Below are 14,730 nucleotides of genomic sequence, written 5' to 3' on the forward strand. Positions count from 1 at the left end.
GGAGGGGCTTGTTGATCTTTCTCTTCACTCCTTCAACGCTTGTCATCGGAACGTCATACACTGTTAACAGCCACATGAGTCTTGGCACTAACCCATGTTGGTAAAGCCATGTTTTGAACTTCCCCGGGAGCCTTGATGTTTGGATCCTCCTCAGCCATTCCTCTGTCTGCTTCTCTGTGGACTGCTGATGTGGTTCCTGCCGGTGAGTGAGTCGTCAAACCACTTCCCGAGGCACTTGATTGGATTTTCCTTTATCAATGGAATCACTTCCCCTTGCACATGCAGCGTGACCCTGTTCATAGGTTCACCTTTCCTGATCACCATGCACCTGGATGTCTTTGGCTTAAACTTCATTCTGGCCTATGTTGCCATGCGGTCTAGAACAGTAAGCACCCACAGTGCCTCCACATGGGTTATGGTCGTCACAGTAAGGTCGTCCATCTCTTATTGGGGGTTGTCGGATGCCTGATTGCATTTTTGGGCCTCGGGCTTCCTTCCCAGCAGCTGTTATAATGAGGTTCATTCCCATGATGAAGAGGATGGGGGAGATGGTGCAGCCAGTTACGATCCCTTTGCCCAGGTTTTGCCACTGGGTGGTAAAGTGGGCTGTCTGGAATCATAGATGGATTCCGCCAAAGTAACTGATCATTCCCTTGATGTGCTGAGGGATGAGGTAAGGGTCTAGTGCTGCATCGATGAGGGCGTGAGGGATTGATCCGTAGGCATTAGCCAAGTCCAGCCAAACAATTGTCAGGTTGCCATTGCTGGCCTTGGCCTCCCGGACTGAGAACTCCAGTGTGTCCCAGACATCCAGGGAAGCCTGGGATCCCACCTTTCTGGATAGCGGTGTTGATGTAGCCATTCTCTGTCATGTATGAGGTCATCCTCTTAGCCAATAGAAGATCTTGCATTCTACACTTTGATTGATTGTTCTGAATTGGTCTATGGTTGAGGATTTCTCTTCTTTTGGCACAAAACAGCCTTCTGCCCTTTTCCAACACAATGGAAAGTTGCCCTTCTTCCAGATCCTCTGGAACATCTTCCACAGCCTCCGGAGGAGCATTGGGCACTTCTTAAAGACCTTATAGGGTATGCCGCTTGGGCCTGAGGCAGAACTTGTTCTGGCTTTCTTCACCACCTCTTGGACTTCCTTCCAGGATGGTTCGCTGATGTTGAGCTCCTTCACGGGTGTATCAGTGCTGTGGATGTTTGGGTTGGCATCCAGGGCCTGGTTTCTGGAGATGTCATTGTGGGTCTCTCTCAAGAATGCCTCCACATCTTCTCTGGGGCTGGTCAGCCTTCCAGATTTTGCGTCATTGTTCTGGTGAATCGGAAGGGGTCTTTGTTGAACTGAGATCTCTTGTTCTCCCTATCCTTCCTCCTTCTCCGAGTGCTTTCTGCTCTTCGGAGTCTGCAGAGACGTTCTCGGAGTTGACTGGTCAGGTCCTTGATGCCTTCCCTTTCGTGAACAGGGGATCTTTTGAACTGCTTGTTAAGCGCCTTGATTTCTTCCCTTAAGCGATGGATTTCCCTTTCTCTTCTGCTTGGTTGGTGTGCAGCCCTGATGTGAGAGTATTGACTTTCTGCTTAGCTGTCCCTGCTAGTGTGGCTTCTAGCACTTTCTCGAGATTTTGGTCTTGTTGGTTCCATTTCTTGGTGTCGCCAATCTTGAGCCATTTGATTCCCTCCCTCGCAGGATGGGTTTGGCTCTCTGGGGAGGTATTGGAAGAGTCCCTCCTGAGGTCTTGAGGTGACACAGGTTGATAGAGATCTCCAGGGCTATGGGGTTCTTTCTGTCTGGAGCTCTCCTGCGTCTCACCAGGTGCCACCGCTGTGCGCTGCATCTGTGACCCCTCCTTTACGCATTTGGTCCTGCCTTCGTGTATTTTAAGGCCTTTTGTGTTCTTGCAGGTCTTTCTGCAGTGACACGTTACTTTCATGACCTCCCCAGTTAACGTTGTTTGGTTGAGCCGTCTGGTTATCTGTGAGTCCATTGTCCTAGCCGTTACCGCTGTGTCCATCCTGTTGAGTTGCCCCATTGAAGTATTGTAGCTTATTGTATTGACTTTCCTTTTAGGGAAATGCTCTGAACAAATCTTAGTCACTATTACCTGGAGGAGTCTTTCAAAGTCTGATGCCCCTTCAATCTTTCGTACCATACAGATGTTTACTCAGGGTTAGAAACCTGTGCATATACTTATTTTTTACAGTTTGACAATTACACAAATGTGCAGAATTAAATTCTTTATTGTCATTTGATACATTCAGTGAACAATTGAAGAACATTTAGTTGCAGGAGTCGGTGATGCGCCTCATGCTCATGAACCTCTGGGTGCTCATGCCCATCTCCCTGAAGCTCCTGTACTCTCCGGGCCTCAGGTACATCATCCTGCCTCTGAAGTGGGGCTGCTCGTACATCAGCCAGTGGCCGTCCATCACTTGAGAGGACATGCAGTCGGACATACGGTAACGGTCCATGATGTTGTCACAGTCGTCCATCAGCTCGTGACTCTGACCTCCGAAGTTCTCCCTCTCGTAGATCTTCATCCTGAACTGACCTCTGTGCTGTTTTTTGGAGAGAATCAAAACAAATGATTGACTTAATATCAGGTTTTTTGGGGGTTGTCACTCGTAGTATGCCTGATGCTGCTTTATACCTACCATGGGGATCATACGGCAAGACTTGATGCTGTCCCTCATTCCCATCATGCTCATGTAGTCGGAGTACTCGCCCCTCCTCATGTAGTACTGGTTTCCCATGAAGTTGGTGCGGTCGTAGACCATGAAGCAGCCGCTCTCCACCCTGCAGGACTGACACCTGCTCAGGTAGGAGGACATGTCAGAGCAGTCGCTCATGCACTCATAGGAGCGACCCTGGAAGTTCCTCTCCTCGTAGAAGGTGATCTGAAAATAGTTCATTGTAATGAAAAGGTGAATTTGATGATGTCATTTAGTAAACAGTCGTTTCTGTGGATTAGAAAAATGTGTGTAATGGTACCTTGCCCCTCATGTTCATGCCGGTGTTGCTCATGTCAGCTGTGGATGTGCTGTTGCTCCTGAACTGCCTTCCTACCTGGTTTAACCCTTTCCTTTTATACCTGACCAAACGTAAAGAATGAACGCCCCTCCCCCTCAGAGAACCCCCTTACTCAGCAACCTGCTACAGAAGCCAACAATGCAGAGGTTATGTACATTTTCAGGGACTGGGTCCAACAATGGATGGAAACTAGGGATGAGGGAGAGTCAAAAAACTCAGTGCTGATAAAAGTAATTTCATATGTTAATGATAATATATCATGATATGATCTTTTGTAATATGTGTTTTTCATTCTCTCACCAAAAAAGAGATTTCTTGTCTGTAACAGCATTGACCAAAAGACGCACAGAACCAAACATGATGAAGAGAAATGATTTTGTAGTTGCTAGGCAGAACTGGGAGAGCGTGTAGTCTGTCAAGTGTCTGCGCTGAGTCATGGAAAGAATCTATGACAACAAAAGCACAGAGAGAGTTCATAGAATAAGCCAGAGATGCCCGGCACCTTTTAACAAAGTCACAATGCTTCATCATTGTAGTCAGGAACAAAACACCGAACCACAACTGCTGAATTCCTCAGTAATCCAAAAGAACATACAAGTTATTACAATGACTTCACTCAAAGCAAATAATTCATTTACAAATTCATTTTATTCAACATAAACAAATGATGTGATCAAGGTCTTCTCCCAAACTAGTGATGTTACATTGTCAGGGGTCAGCAGTCGATATAAAACAGAGCTGTTAATAAAACGTTCTTTAAATTGCATCAACACAACCACTGGAGGTCCTTCAGCAGTCTTACACGTGCACACAAAGTGTTATGCTGGTTGATCAGTAGTATGCAAGGTGATCTGTGAACGGATGTACGACCAAACTCATGGATATCTGATCGACACACTTCTTAAACTGTTATTGTGACACAAAGGTCAGGTCACACTCCCTCACACTCTCACTGTCACTTTAAAGTTATTATCAGCTGTAGTTCTGTGACGGCCGCTTCACTTCGTGACGACAAAACAGTTCCATGAGTTAATTAAGTGCTTGTATGCTTTACTTTAACTGTACGTTGATGCAGCTAGCTTGCGTGTACTTTGTTAGCAAGCCCCTGACTCCCTATAGCAGCCAGCTCTTTAATAACATTCAGAGAAAGATAAAAGTTAAAAAAGATCCAACACATCAGCATGCTTCTCTCCTGCTTACAAAGACCAAAACGTGAGCACATTACACCAGCTCTGAAATCATTACACCGGCTTCCTGTACGTTCATAATCCTCGTGCTCACGTATGAATCACTACACGGTCCAGGGCCGAGGTACATCACTGACCTGCTCCCACTGCATCAGCCTTTAGATCACTAAGATCCTCTGAGGTTCGCAGAGTGAACTCAAATCAAGGGAAAGCATCTTTCAGTCATTATGCAACAAACAGCTGGAATCAACTTCCGGTCACCGACTCTGAACACTTTTATGTTCACCTCAGCTTTCTGCTGAATCTCTGCACTTTTAACGTCCGCACTGTTTTTATTATTGTCTGTGTTTTTATTCTCTTTGTCTCTGCGATGCATTTGAATTCATGACATGTTGCTGTGAAGCACTTTGAGTCTGCCTGTGTTTGAAAAGTGCTTTATAAATAAAGTTGCTTTGCCTTAGTAGAAGTTTCAACACCACAAATCCACACGCCTGGTAGCTAGCTAGGCCGCCAGAGGACTTACTAATTACTTAATATTCATTAATCAGTTATCAGATCATCCTCTCCAACGTTGGATGATAAACTACTTTCTTACCAGTTTATTTCTTATCGATTGAGGCCTGAAGAAGTCTCTAAGGGCGCACTCAGACTTTCCTTCCGCACCGGGCCAAAACAGGTTTTTCGGCTAAAGCCTAGTGCGTTTAAGCAGTGTGAGTGCAACCGCTCCGCGCATAACTGCGGCCAGCTGGCCGTCCACGGTCCGTTTGGGAGAGGTGGGCTTTGGAGTGTTTACTGCAGACTTGGTCGATGAAAAGATTCAAAAACAGTCGACAAGACGCACAAAAACTCCGAGGTCTACGGAAAGATCTGGAAACAAAGCTACGCATCGCCATGACGTCATCAATGCGTGTGACGTGTTACGGCGTGATGACGTATAGGCAGCAAGAAGCATTCTCCGAGGCCCAGGTAGTGTGAGTACAAACGGGCCTGGAGGGGGGGACAAGGACCCTAAAGCACGGGGCACGGGACGGAGGCACAGTGGGAGGCGGCCCTTACTGACTCTTCAGGGATGTCTCACACACAATCAACATTAAAACTTTTTACGTCTTCTCATAACGATGAGGGTTGTTTGGCAAATCCAGTCGTTAAAACTTTCACTTTCCAGCCACGCTGGATTATATTTATAAATCCCAGGTATATTTAGTTTTTGGTGTCAGGAATAATTTCTGATTCTGAGCAGTTTCATTGTAATGACTTGTTAAAACAAACTTTGGTCAAAACATAACATTAGCTGGCCTTGGTGGCTAACGTTAGCTACATCCAAATCCCGATCCTCTGATCAGATGATTCCTGAGGTCTGAAGCTCCTTCCATCTTTTATACAGTACAGGTGTTTACTCAGGATTAGAAACCTGTAAATTTACTTTACCCACCAAGCAATAGAGTGACACCGTAGCAACACCTGCAAGAAGCTTATTTTGCTAACAAACACACTTTTAACAACACTTATGAATATAATTCTTCCCTTGCTTTGAAAGTTAAATATTCAGATTTTTAATTAATTGTGTATTTTTTTTAGTATTGTGGGGATTTTTAAGCATGGAGAGTTTATTTCTGTCACAATATAATTGAAGTTTTGAAATTATTCACTGTGCACATGTAGAAGTTGTATTAAAATGATGTAGCATGCTTTCACACTATCACTTTAACACAGATGGCATGATTAAAGGATGTTGCAGATGAGCTCCAGGTTAAAACTAGAACTTTAACATTGAACTTTATCGCTGTATAAATCCTTTGTGAAGAGGATCTTCTGCCTCTTTCTGGCTCGTTTGTTGCAGCAACAGCTCGGCTGAAAATCAGGACGACTGAGGTTTCTGACCCCAGAGAGCAAAATGTTCTTGGCTGTTTTTATAATAAAGTTTTTAAACTTTAAGAAATAGAAATAGAACACGACAGTATCGTGCAATGTTAAGGAATTGTTGTAGAACAGTGATTCTCAACTTTTTTTTATCAAACGCCCCCGTGACCGTGACTGATCCACTGGCTCCCTTTGTCTGTTGACAGCTGATATATTTAAGTATTTTTGTCATTGTGACAGTTTGATAATTAACTTGAAACGAATTATAACAGTGCAGAATTTATTTATTTAATGGCATTTGATACATTCAGTGAACATTTAGTTGCAGGAGTCGTTGATGCGCCTCATGCTCATGAACCTCTGGCCGCTCATGCCCATCTCCCTGAAGCTCCTGTACTCTCCGGGCCTCAGGTACATCATCCTGCCTCTGAAGCTGGGCTGCTCGTACATCAGCCAGTGGCCGTCCATCACCTGACAGGACATGCAGTCGGACATACGGTAGCGGTCCTGGATGTTGTCACAGTCGTCCATCAGCTCGTGACTCTGACCTCCGAAGTTCTCCCTCTCGTAGATCTTCATCCTGAACTGACCTCTGTGCTGTTTTTTGGAGAGAATCAAAGCAAATGATTGACTTAATATCAGGTTTTGTGGAGGATGCCAAGTCAAGTCAAGTTTATGAACAGGGCAATTCAAAGTGCTTCACACAGAACATTAAAAGTGTTGAAAAGAAACACTTGGAATGACATTTAAATCACATAAATTGAAGGAAAAAGGTCAGAACATTTCTGAAAATGAATTTCCAGTTGTAGTTACAGACGATCTGAGAGGTCGGGATGGTTCGTAGCTAAGCAGAAATGTAATTTGGTCCTAAACGATTCAGTGCTCTTTAAACCAACAGTAGTATTTTTAAATCTATTGGCAGACGGGAGGCCAGTGTAAAGATCTGAGGACTGGAGCGATATGAGCGACTTTTCTGGTCTTAGTGAGAACTCGAGCAGCAGCGTTCTGGAATAACTACAGCTGTCTGATCGACGTTTCAGGGCGACGTGTAAAGACTCTGTTACAGCGGTCGAGCCTGCTGAAGACAAATGCACGGACAAGTTTTTCTACATCCTGCTGACACGTAAGTCCTTTAATCCTTGATGTGTTCTTAAGGTGATAGCAGGCTGATTTTGTGGCTGGAGTTCAGGTCTGAGTCCATGGCTACACCTAAGTTTCTGACTTGGTTTGTGGTTTTCAGCATTACCTTTTAAACTTGGATGCTAACCTAGGATCATTCTTCTTTGGCTCCAAAAATAATAGTTTTTCTTTGTTTAATTTCTCCATCTAATCGTCGATTTGCTCAATGCATCTACTCAAAGCTTGTATTGGACCATAGTCCACTTGTGTGATATAGATATACAGATCTGTGTGTTGTCTCTCTAGCTATGGTAAAATATTTTGTTGTTTTTCATGCTCTGAGCCAGTGAAAGCATGTCGATATTAAACAGAAGAGACCCCAGAATGGAGCCTTGGGGGACTCCACATGTCATTTTTGCCCGCTCAGCTGCCTAATTACCTACAGACACAAAGTAGTCCCTGTCCTAGTACTGGGCTATGTAGTGCGTTATACTATTTAGTGCAATCATTGTGCAACTGATGCTGTGTTAAACCTACCATGGGGATCATACGGCAAGACTTGATGCAGTCCCTCATTCCCATCATGCTCATGGAGTCCGTGTACTCGCCCCTCCTCATGTAGTACTGGTTTCCCATGAAGTTGGTGCGGTCGTAGACCATGAAGCAGCCGCTCTCCACCCTGCAGGACTGACACCTGCTCAGGTAGGAGGTCATGTCAGAGCAGTCGCTCATGCACTCATAGGAGCGACCCTGGAAGTTCCTCTCCTCGTAGAAGGTGATCTGAAAATAGTTGGTTTGGAAAAAAGCATCAGGGTGAAAATGATGATGTCATTTAGTAAACAGTCGTTTCTGTGGATTAGAAAAATGTGTGTAATGGTACCTTGCCCCTCATGTTCATGCCGGTGTTGCTCATGTCAGCTGTGGATGTGCTGTTGCTCCTGAACTGCCTTCCTACCTGGTTTAACCCTTTCCTTTTATACCTGACCAAACGTAAAGAATGAACGCCCCTCCCCCTCAGAGAACCCCCTTACTCAGCAACCTGCTACAGAAGCCAACAATGCAGAGGTTATGTACATTTTTCAGGGCCTGGGTACGTACTGGACAACAACTGACGCTGCATCTGTGACGCTCCATGATGTCCGGACAAAAAGACTTTCTGTCCCAGTGTGTGTGTTTGACTAATTCCACCAACAGGAGCACAGAACTGTAACCTAGTGAAGGGCAATGATGTTGAAGGTGGAATCGTGAAACAGAAGAAAAGTCAGGCGGGTTTATCTCTGACAAGGAGGGTTTTGTGTTGGCTACAGTTTGTTAGCAGAGTGAGGGAAAAGTACTGGCCTGATTTAATGAAACTTGGTTTTACAGTAATTTGGACCAAGAAAACAGAAAACCCTGCCCTGCGTGCCCTTGACGAAGCTCTGCGCTCTAAACGTGTCCTACCTGTTAATTTCTTTTTTGGGGCTTTTCCGAACACAAGATCACCAGCATCAAACGCCTTCGTTCACATTCTTGTCTATGGAAGTCCGTCCCCTGCAACTCATTCCTGAAAACATCGCAGGTCATGAAAGATGGATGCAAAGATCTTTAACTGATCAGGGACAATCTGGAAGGCTGTTGTGTCTCATGGCTCACTTTTAGAAAGTACAACATACAGGTGAGAAGTTCAGCATCCGTGAGGAACTCGGAGTAGAGCTGCTGCTCCTTTGTGTTGAAAGGAGCCAGTTGAGGTGGTTCAGGATCATCTGGTCTGGATGAACCCTGGGCGCCTCCCTAGGGAGGTGTTCCAGGCACGTCCAGCTGGGAGGAGGCCTCGGGGAAGACCCAGGACCAGGTGGAGAGATTAGATCTCCACACTGGCCTGGGAACGCCTCAGGATCCCCCAGTTAGAGCTGGTTAATGTGGCCCGGGAAAGGGAAGTTTGGGGTCCCTGCTGGAGCTGCTGCGCCCGAGACCTGACCCAGGACCAGAGGCTGGAGCTGCTGCCCCTGAGACCTGATCCAGGATCAGAGGCTGGAGCTGCTGCCCCTGAGACCTGATCCAGGATCAGAGGCTGGAGCTGCTCCCCCTGAGACCTGATCCAGGATCAGAGGCTGGAGCTGCTTCGCGACCCAACCCCAGATAAGAGGCTGAAGATGAGATGAAGTATATATAATAGTATGATTGTCTAATCTGCCAAAAATATATATCCCACAGATAAAAATAGTGTAGTGTGATGACAGGAGTTGAAGTAGATCCAACAACAGAAAGATATTCATCAAACGTATTAAAACCTTATCAAATACAGTCAGTGACAAAGATCTTCTTCAGGTGCGTGATTTGCTTTTGAAGATCAACTGACGATGTTAGTTTCACTTTAAACAGAGATTTTGCCATTTACATATTTCAAATAAATACATTTCATACCTTGGACTCGGCTGTCCACTTACACCTCAAGGAGAAAGCCCACTCCTTTGATGACAGCAATGTCCAAATCTTGGACAGAGAGGACAGAAGGTTCGAAAGAGGAGTAAAAGAAGCCATCTATGTAAAAGTGGAGAAACCATCGCTAAACAGAGGAGGGGGTCTGAGACACCACTTATCTCCAATTTACAATGCCGCCCTTTCATCCCTTCCCAGGAGATTCAACAATCTAACCTCAAAGGACAACTGTTCACACATGGCCCGGGTGACCCCAACGACTGTCGTTCAGACTCAATAGAGCACTAACGACGTCGAAACCAACTGCCCACCAACGACTGTCACTCTAACGACGGGCGTGGGCACTTGGAGCACAAAGGGTTTCAGTGACATCATCGGCCTTGTGAGAGGTTAAATACCTGGATCTCACACCAGTTAGTTGGACCAGTCCCAGCCTGGTCCTGGTCCTGGTCCTGGTCCTGGTCCCAGCCTGGTCCTGGTCCTGGTCCTGGTCCTGGTCCTGGTCCTGGTCCTGGTCCTGGTCCAGTCCCAGCCTGGTCCTGGTCCTGGTCCTGGTCCTGGTCCTGGTCCTGGTCCTGGTCAGATGCGTACATGAACTGATGAAGCCTCTTGGATCAGAGGTGAAACGTCTTCCTGACAAACAACCAGTCCAGTTGTTTTTGACTGAAATTGCTTTGAGGAGAACGACGACCTGGACGAATGAGAACATTCACAGACTTATTTCATACCTTGCATTTTCTTGTTTTTACAGTTAAAACCAACCATAATGAGCCGTGTCCCCAGACTGCAGTGTGATTTTGTGTCTACACCCCAACTTTATGGAGTTTCCCTGTTAAAGAAGGAAGACCTGAGAAGTTCGGATGCTTTTGTTAAAACACTCTCGATGTTCCTTTGACATGGAAACAGAAGAGTCCGGTGTAATTCAACAATAGCCTATTGTAGGTGTATGTTATGGCCCTTAATGTGTATTATTCTTCATGAGGAGCCTGGTTCTTTCCACCAGTTTCATTTGGCAAATAGCGCCGAATACCGTCATACCCACATGAGCCTCGCTTACATTAGTTTGGGGATGGAGCCGGTTCATCACCGCTAACGTTACATCAAACGATTGTAGCTGGGAACAAAATACTGAACCATATTAACCGGAGTTATCCAGCATTTAAGCTAACCAGGATTTAAGTGAACTGGTTAACGAGAGACGACGTAACTAGAATAGTATTTCATGTATAACATCTCAAAGTAGCATCATTAGTTAGCACTAGCTTAGTAAATGGCTGGTGTTAGCTTCGACGTGAGCTAACAGTAGCTTTGCCTCTGATCAGATGTTTTTAAAGTTCGAGGCACCAGTAGTTCAGTCCATTGGTGACTTGGCTGGGAACTGGAGGGTCGCTGGTTCGAGTCCCTGTGTGGACCATGATTAGAGCGTGGACTGATGGCTGGAGAGGTGCCAGTTAATCTCCTGGGCACTGTTGAGGTGCTGTTGAGCAAGGCACCTAACCCCCAACTGCTCGGGCGCCGGTCACTGGCAGCCCCCTCGCTCTAACATCTCTCCATTGATTGCATGTATATAGGTCCTGTCTGTGCGTGTGTGTGTGTGTGTGTGTGTGTGTGTGTGTGTAAAATGAATAAATAGAGTGAAAATTTAATTTCCCCGTTGCGGGACGAATAAAGGAATTCTTCTTCTTCTTCTTCTTCTTCTTTTTCTTCTTCTTGTCGTAAAGGTGTTCACACAGGGTTTGAAACGTCTAAATACTTTAGACGCCACTGTAATAATTCAGAATCAGAAGCAGAAAACCTTTAATGTCCCGCAGACGGGGAAATTCTTTTGTCACAGCAGCAACAGAATATTACAAAATAAGATAAAAAATAACAAAAATAAGCAACAAAGTTAAATTTAAAAAGGGAAGAAATAGAAATAGACATATGTACATATTCACATGATGTAGTGCAGTTGTTCTTGTTTTGTTTGTTTGTAATAATGTGATATGGAGTGAATAAATATGATTAAATAAGTCCAAATAGTGCAAAAAGCAGAAGTGCCCATAGTACAGGCATGTTGCACAGTGCAGGGTACAGGATGAGGTCAGTAGTCTGTTGGGAGCAGTGCTGATTGTAAAGTCTGACAGCAGCAGGAAGGAAGGACCTGCGGTACCTCTCCTTCACACACTTAGGGTGCATCAGTAAAGGAGTCATTTGCATACTTAGCAACATCTGCAAGTAGGTTATTAATAAACGAATGTGATGATGTGCACACACTGGATTTTGTAAAACTAAATAGATTTCATCAGCTGTGACAGTGACGCTGGTATAGTTTGCACCTTGTTCGTCTGTGTCATCAAGGAAACACGGCGTCCCGGAGACGATTTTAGTGGGAACTGAAAGAAAAGGAGGTTTGGGGTGTTTTTCCAGGTGTTTATATTTATTTGTCTGCAGGAAGATGTTGCCGCTCTGATATGCAACCATGCAAGATCCAGCCAGGAGAGGTTACAGGTGTGTCGTTGAGATCAAAATGAAGGATGACTGCAAAGATGGGCTTTGTCCCAGCGAGGGCGATGGAAGTAGAGAAGGTTTCATTGCCCGGGCTCTTTACACGTCTGAGCGGGCACTTTAATCATTCATAGTGTGCAATGTTTGAAACTTCTTATCAGAATATCAGACTTCTTTCTTTCAAGATCAGTTATGAGCCTTTGTCTGGTGGGTTAAACTGTGGAATGAAGAGTGACATTTTGACAGTGGAACAATAAGCTTGACAGAAGTTAAAGTAGTGCAGAACTTATTTATTTAATGGCATTTGATACATTTGGTGAACATTTAGTTGCAGGAGTCGGTGATGCGCCTCATGCTCATGAACCTCTGGCCGCTCATGCCCATCTCCCTGAAGCTCCTGTACTCTCCGGGCCTCAGGTACATCATCCTGCCTCTGAACTGGGGCTGCTCGTACATCAGCCAGTGGCCGTCCATCACCTGACAGGACATGCAGTCGGACATACGGTAACGCTCCATGATGTTGTCACAGTCGTCCATCAGCTCGTGACTCTGACCTCCGAAGTTCTCCCTCTCGTAGATCTTCATCCTGAACTGACCTCTGTGCTGTTTTTTGGAGAATCAAAACAAATGATTGACTTAATATCAGGTTTTTTGGGGGTTGTCACTCGTAGTATGCCAGATGCTGGTTTATACCTACCATGGGGATCATACGGCAAGACTTGATGCAGTCCCTCATTCCCATCATGCTCATGTGGTCGGCGTACTCGCCCCTCCTCATGTAGTACTGGTTTCCCATGAAGTTGGTGCGGTCGTAGACCATGAAGCAGCCGCTCTCCACCCTGCAGGACTGACACCTGCTCAGGTAGGAGGTCATGTCAGAGCAGTCGCTCATGCACTCATAGGAGCGACCCTGGAAGTTCCTCTCCTCGTAGAAGGTGATCTGAAAATAGTTGGTTTGGAAAAAAGCATTAGGGTGAAAATGATGTCATTTAGTAAACAGTCGTTTCTGTGGATTAGAGAAATGTGTGTAATGGTACCTTGCCCCTCATGTTCATGCCGGTGTTGCTCATGTCAGCTGTGGATGTGCTGTTGCTCCTGAACTGCCTTCCTACCTGGTTTAACCCTTTCCTTTTATACCTGACCAAACGTAAAGAATGAACGCCCCTCCCCCTCAGAGAACCCCCTTACTCAGCAACCTGCTACAGAAGCCAACAATGCAGAGGTTATGTACATTTTCAGGGACTGGGTACGTTCAGTATGACAATTGATGCTGCGTCAGTGACGCCCCATGATGTCCCAACAAAAGGACCTTCTCTGGCAGAGTTGACACATGACAATTTCAACAGGGTTCGTGGTGTCGACCAATAGGAGCACAGACATGTGAACATGGTGAAGTGGAGAGAAAGTGGTGTTGCTCAGTGGGACTGTGAAACAGAGGAAAGGTTATTTTCACCTCTGCCAAGGAGGGCATGGTTTCAGCTAAGTTTGTTTGTCTATTAAAAAGCAGCATTATGGACTTTTTCAATAGAAATCAATGCTTTGAACCTCATCAGCTGATGTCCTTCACATACACTGCAACAGGAAACGAACAGGGACACATTCAGAATGTTGTGTTAATAGAAAAGCGACTGATTGTCATGAAATGTGGGGAAAGGGTGTAAACAGGCCAAGGACCAAACCAATGCATTTAGGAAAGGATCCAAGTTATGGAGCAAAAGCAAGTATTGTTAACATTAGACATCAAAGGTCACGGCTCAGAGTTCATTTATGTGTTCAGGCTTTTCCAAACCAAAGATAGCCAGTATCAGACACACGGCTTCGGACATCAGTCGTTCTTCATTTATATACGTTCTTTTTCCTGGTCGTCGGTCCGGAGCAGCTCGTTGCTCATAGAAACATCACCCAGATCATAACAGACGGCCATCTTTGATTGGTCAGGGAGCAAAGTTGTAGTCTTTTATGTCTCTGTCGCTGATTTATGAGTGTTTTTGACTCTACAGTATAATCACCTCATCTAATCTGGTCTCTGTAAATCATAAATAAGAGCGTGGTCTTTACCTGCTCTGTAAAGTGTCCTGAGATAACTTTTGTTATGATTTGGTACTATAAATAAAATTGAATTGAATTGAATCTGACAGCGGGGCGACACAGTGGGTTGGTGGTTAGCACTGTGGCCTCACAGCGAGAGGGTTCCTGGTTTGAATCCCTGCTGGGGCCCTTCTGTGTGGAGTTAGCATGTTCTCCCCGTGTCTGCGTGGGTTTTCTCCGGGTTCTCCGGTTTCCTCCCACAGTCCAAAGACGTGCAGGTGTTGGGTTCATTGATGACTCTAAATCACCCGTAGGTGTGAATGGTTGTCTGTCTCTGTTCGTCTCTATGTGTCCTGTGATAGACTGGCGTCCTGTCCAGGGGGGGACCCCGCCTCAGCCCCCCCGAGACCCCGACAGGGACAAGAAGCTGAAGATGAATGAATATTCCACGTAAATTAAAATCAATTTTATAGTTTTTCTTCTATAATTTTCTTGGTTTAACTGTTATAATGAAAAAGCAAACGAACCGTGACCCCAGACTGCTGTAAACTGCATTTCTTATACTTTACATCCCCACTGTAAGCGATTGAGTGT

The 14,730-nt window shown here is 45.4% G+C and overlaps 3 protein-coding genes across 3 annotated transcripts; all 3 read right to left on the reverse strand.

Moving 5' to 3' along the window:
• Positions 1-2,286: 2,286 nt before the first annotated feature.
• Positions 2,287-3,031, reverse strand: LOC310952585 (gamma-crystallin M3-like; the record flags this gene model as incomplete). Its single annotated transcript, XM_083921233.1, has 3 exons — positions 2,287-2,565; positions 2,662-2,904; positions 2,999-3,031. The coding sequence occupies 3 exons, from the start codon at positions 3,029-3,031 to the stop codon at positions 2,287-2,289; spliced, it is 555 nt and encodes a 184-aa protein (XP_083777359.1).
• A 3,371-nt stretch (positions 3,032-6,402) lies between these two features.
• On the reverse strand, positions 6,403-8,116 carry LOC310952589 (gamma-crystallin M3-like; the record flags this gene model as incomplete). Its single annotated transcript, XM_083921237.1, has 3 exons — positions 6,403-6,681; positions 7,741-7,983; positions 8,084-8,116. The coding sequence occupies 3 exons, from the start codon at positions 8,114-8,116 to the stop codon at positions 6,403-6,405; spliced, it is 555 nt and encodes a 184-aa protein (XP_083777363.1).
• Positions 8,117-12,432: 4,316 nt separating this feature from the next.
• On the reverse strand, positions 12,433-13,178 carry LOC310952584 (gamma-crystallin M3-like; the record flags this gene model as incomplete). Its single annotated transcript, XM_083921232.1, has 3 exons — positions 12,433-12,711; positions 12,806-13,048; positions 13,146-13,178. The coding sequence occupies 3 exons, from the start codon at positions 13,176-13,178 to the stop codon at positions 12,433-12,435; spliced, it is 555 nt and encodes a 184-aa protein (XP_083777358.1).
• Between the last annotated feature and the right edge of the window lie 1,552 nt (positions 13,179-14,730).

Source organism: Echiichthys vipera (assembly GCF_963691815.1).
Source record: "Echiichthys vipera genome assembly, chromosome: 10".
NCBI classification, from domain to species: domain Eukaryota; kingdom Metazoa; phylum Chordata; class Actinopteri; order Perciformes; family Trachinidae; genus Echiichthys; species Echiichthys vipera.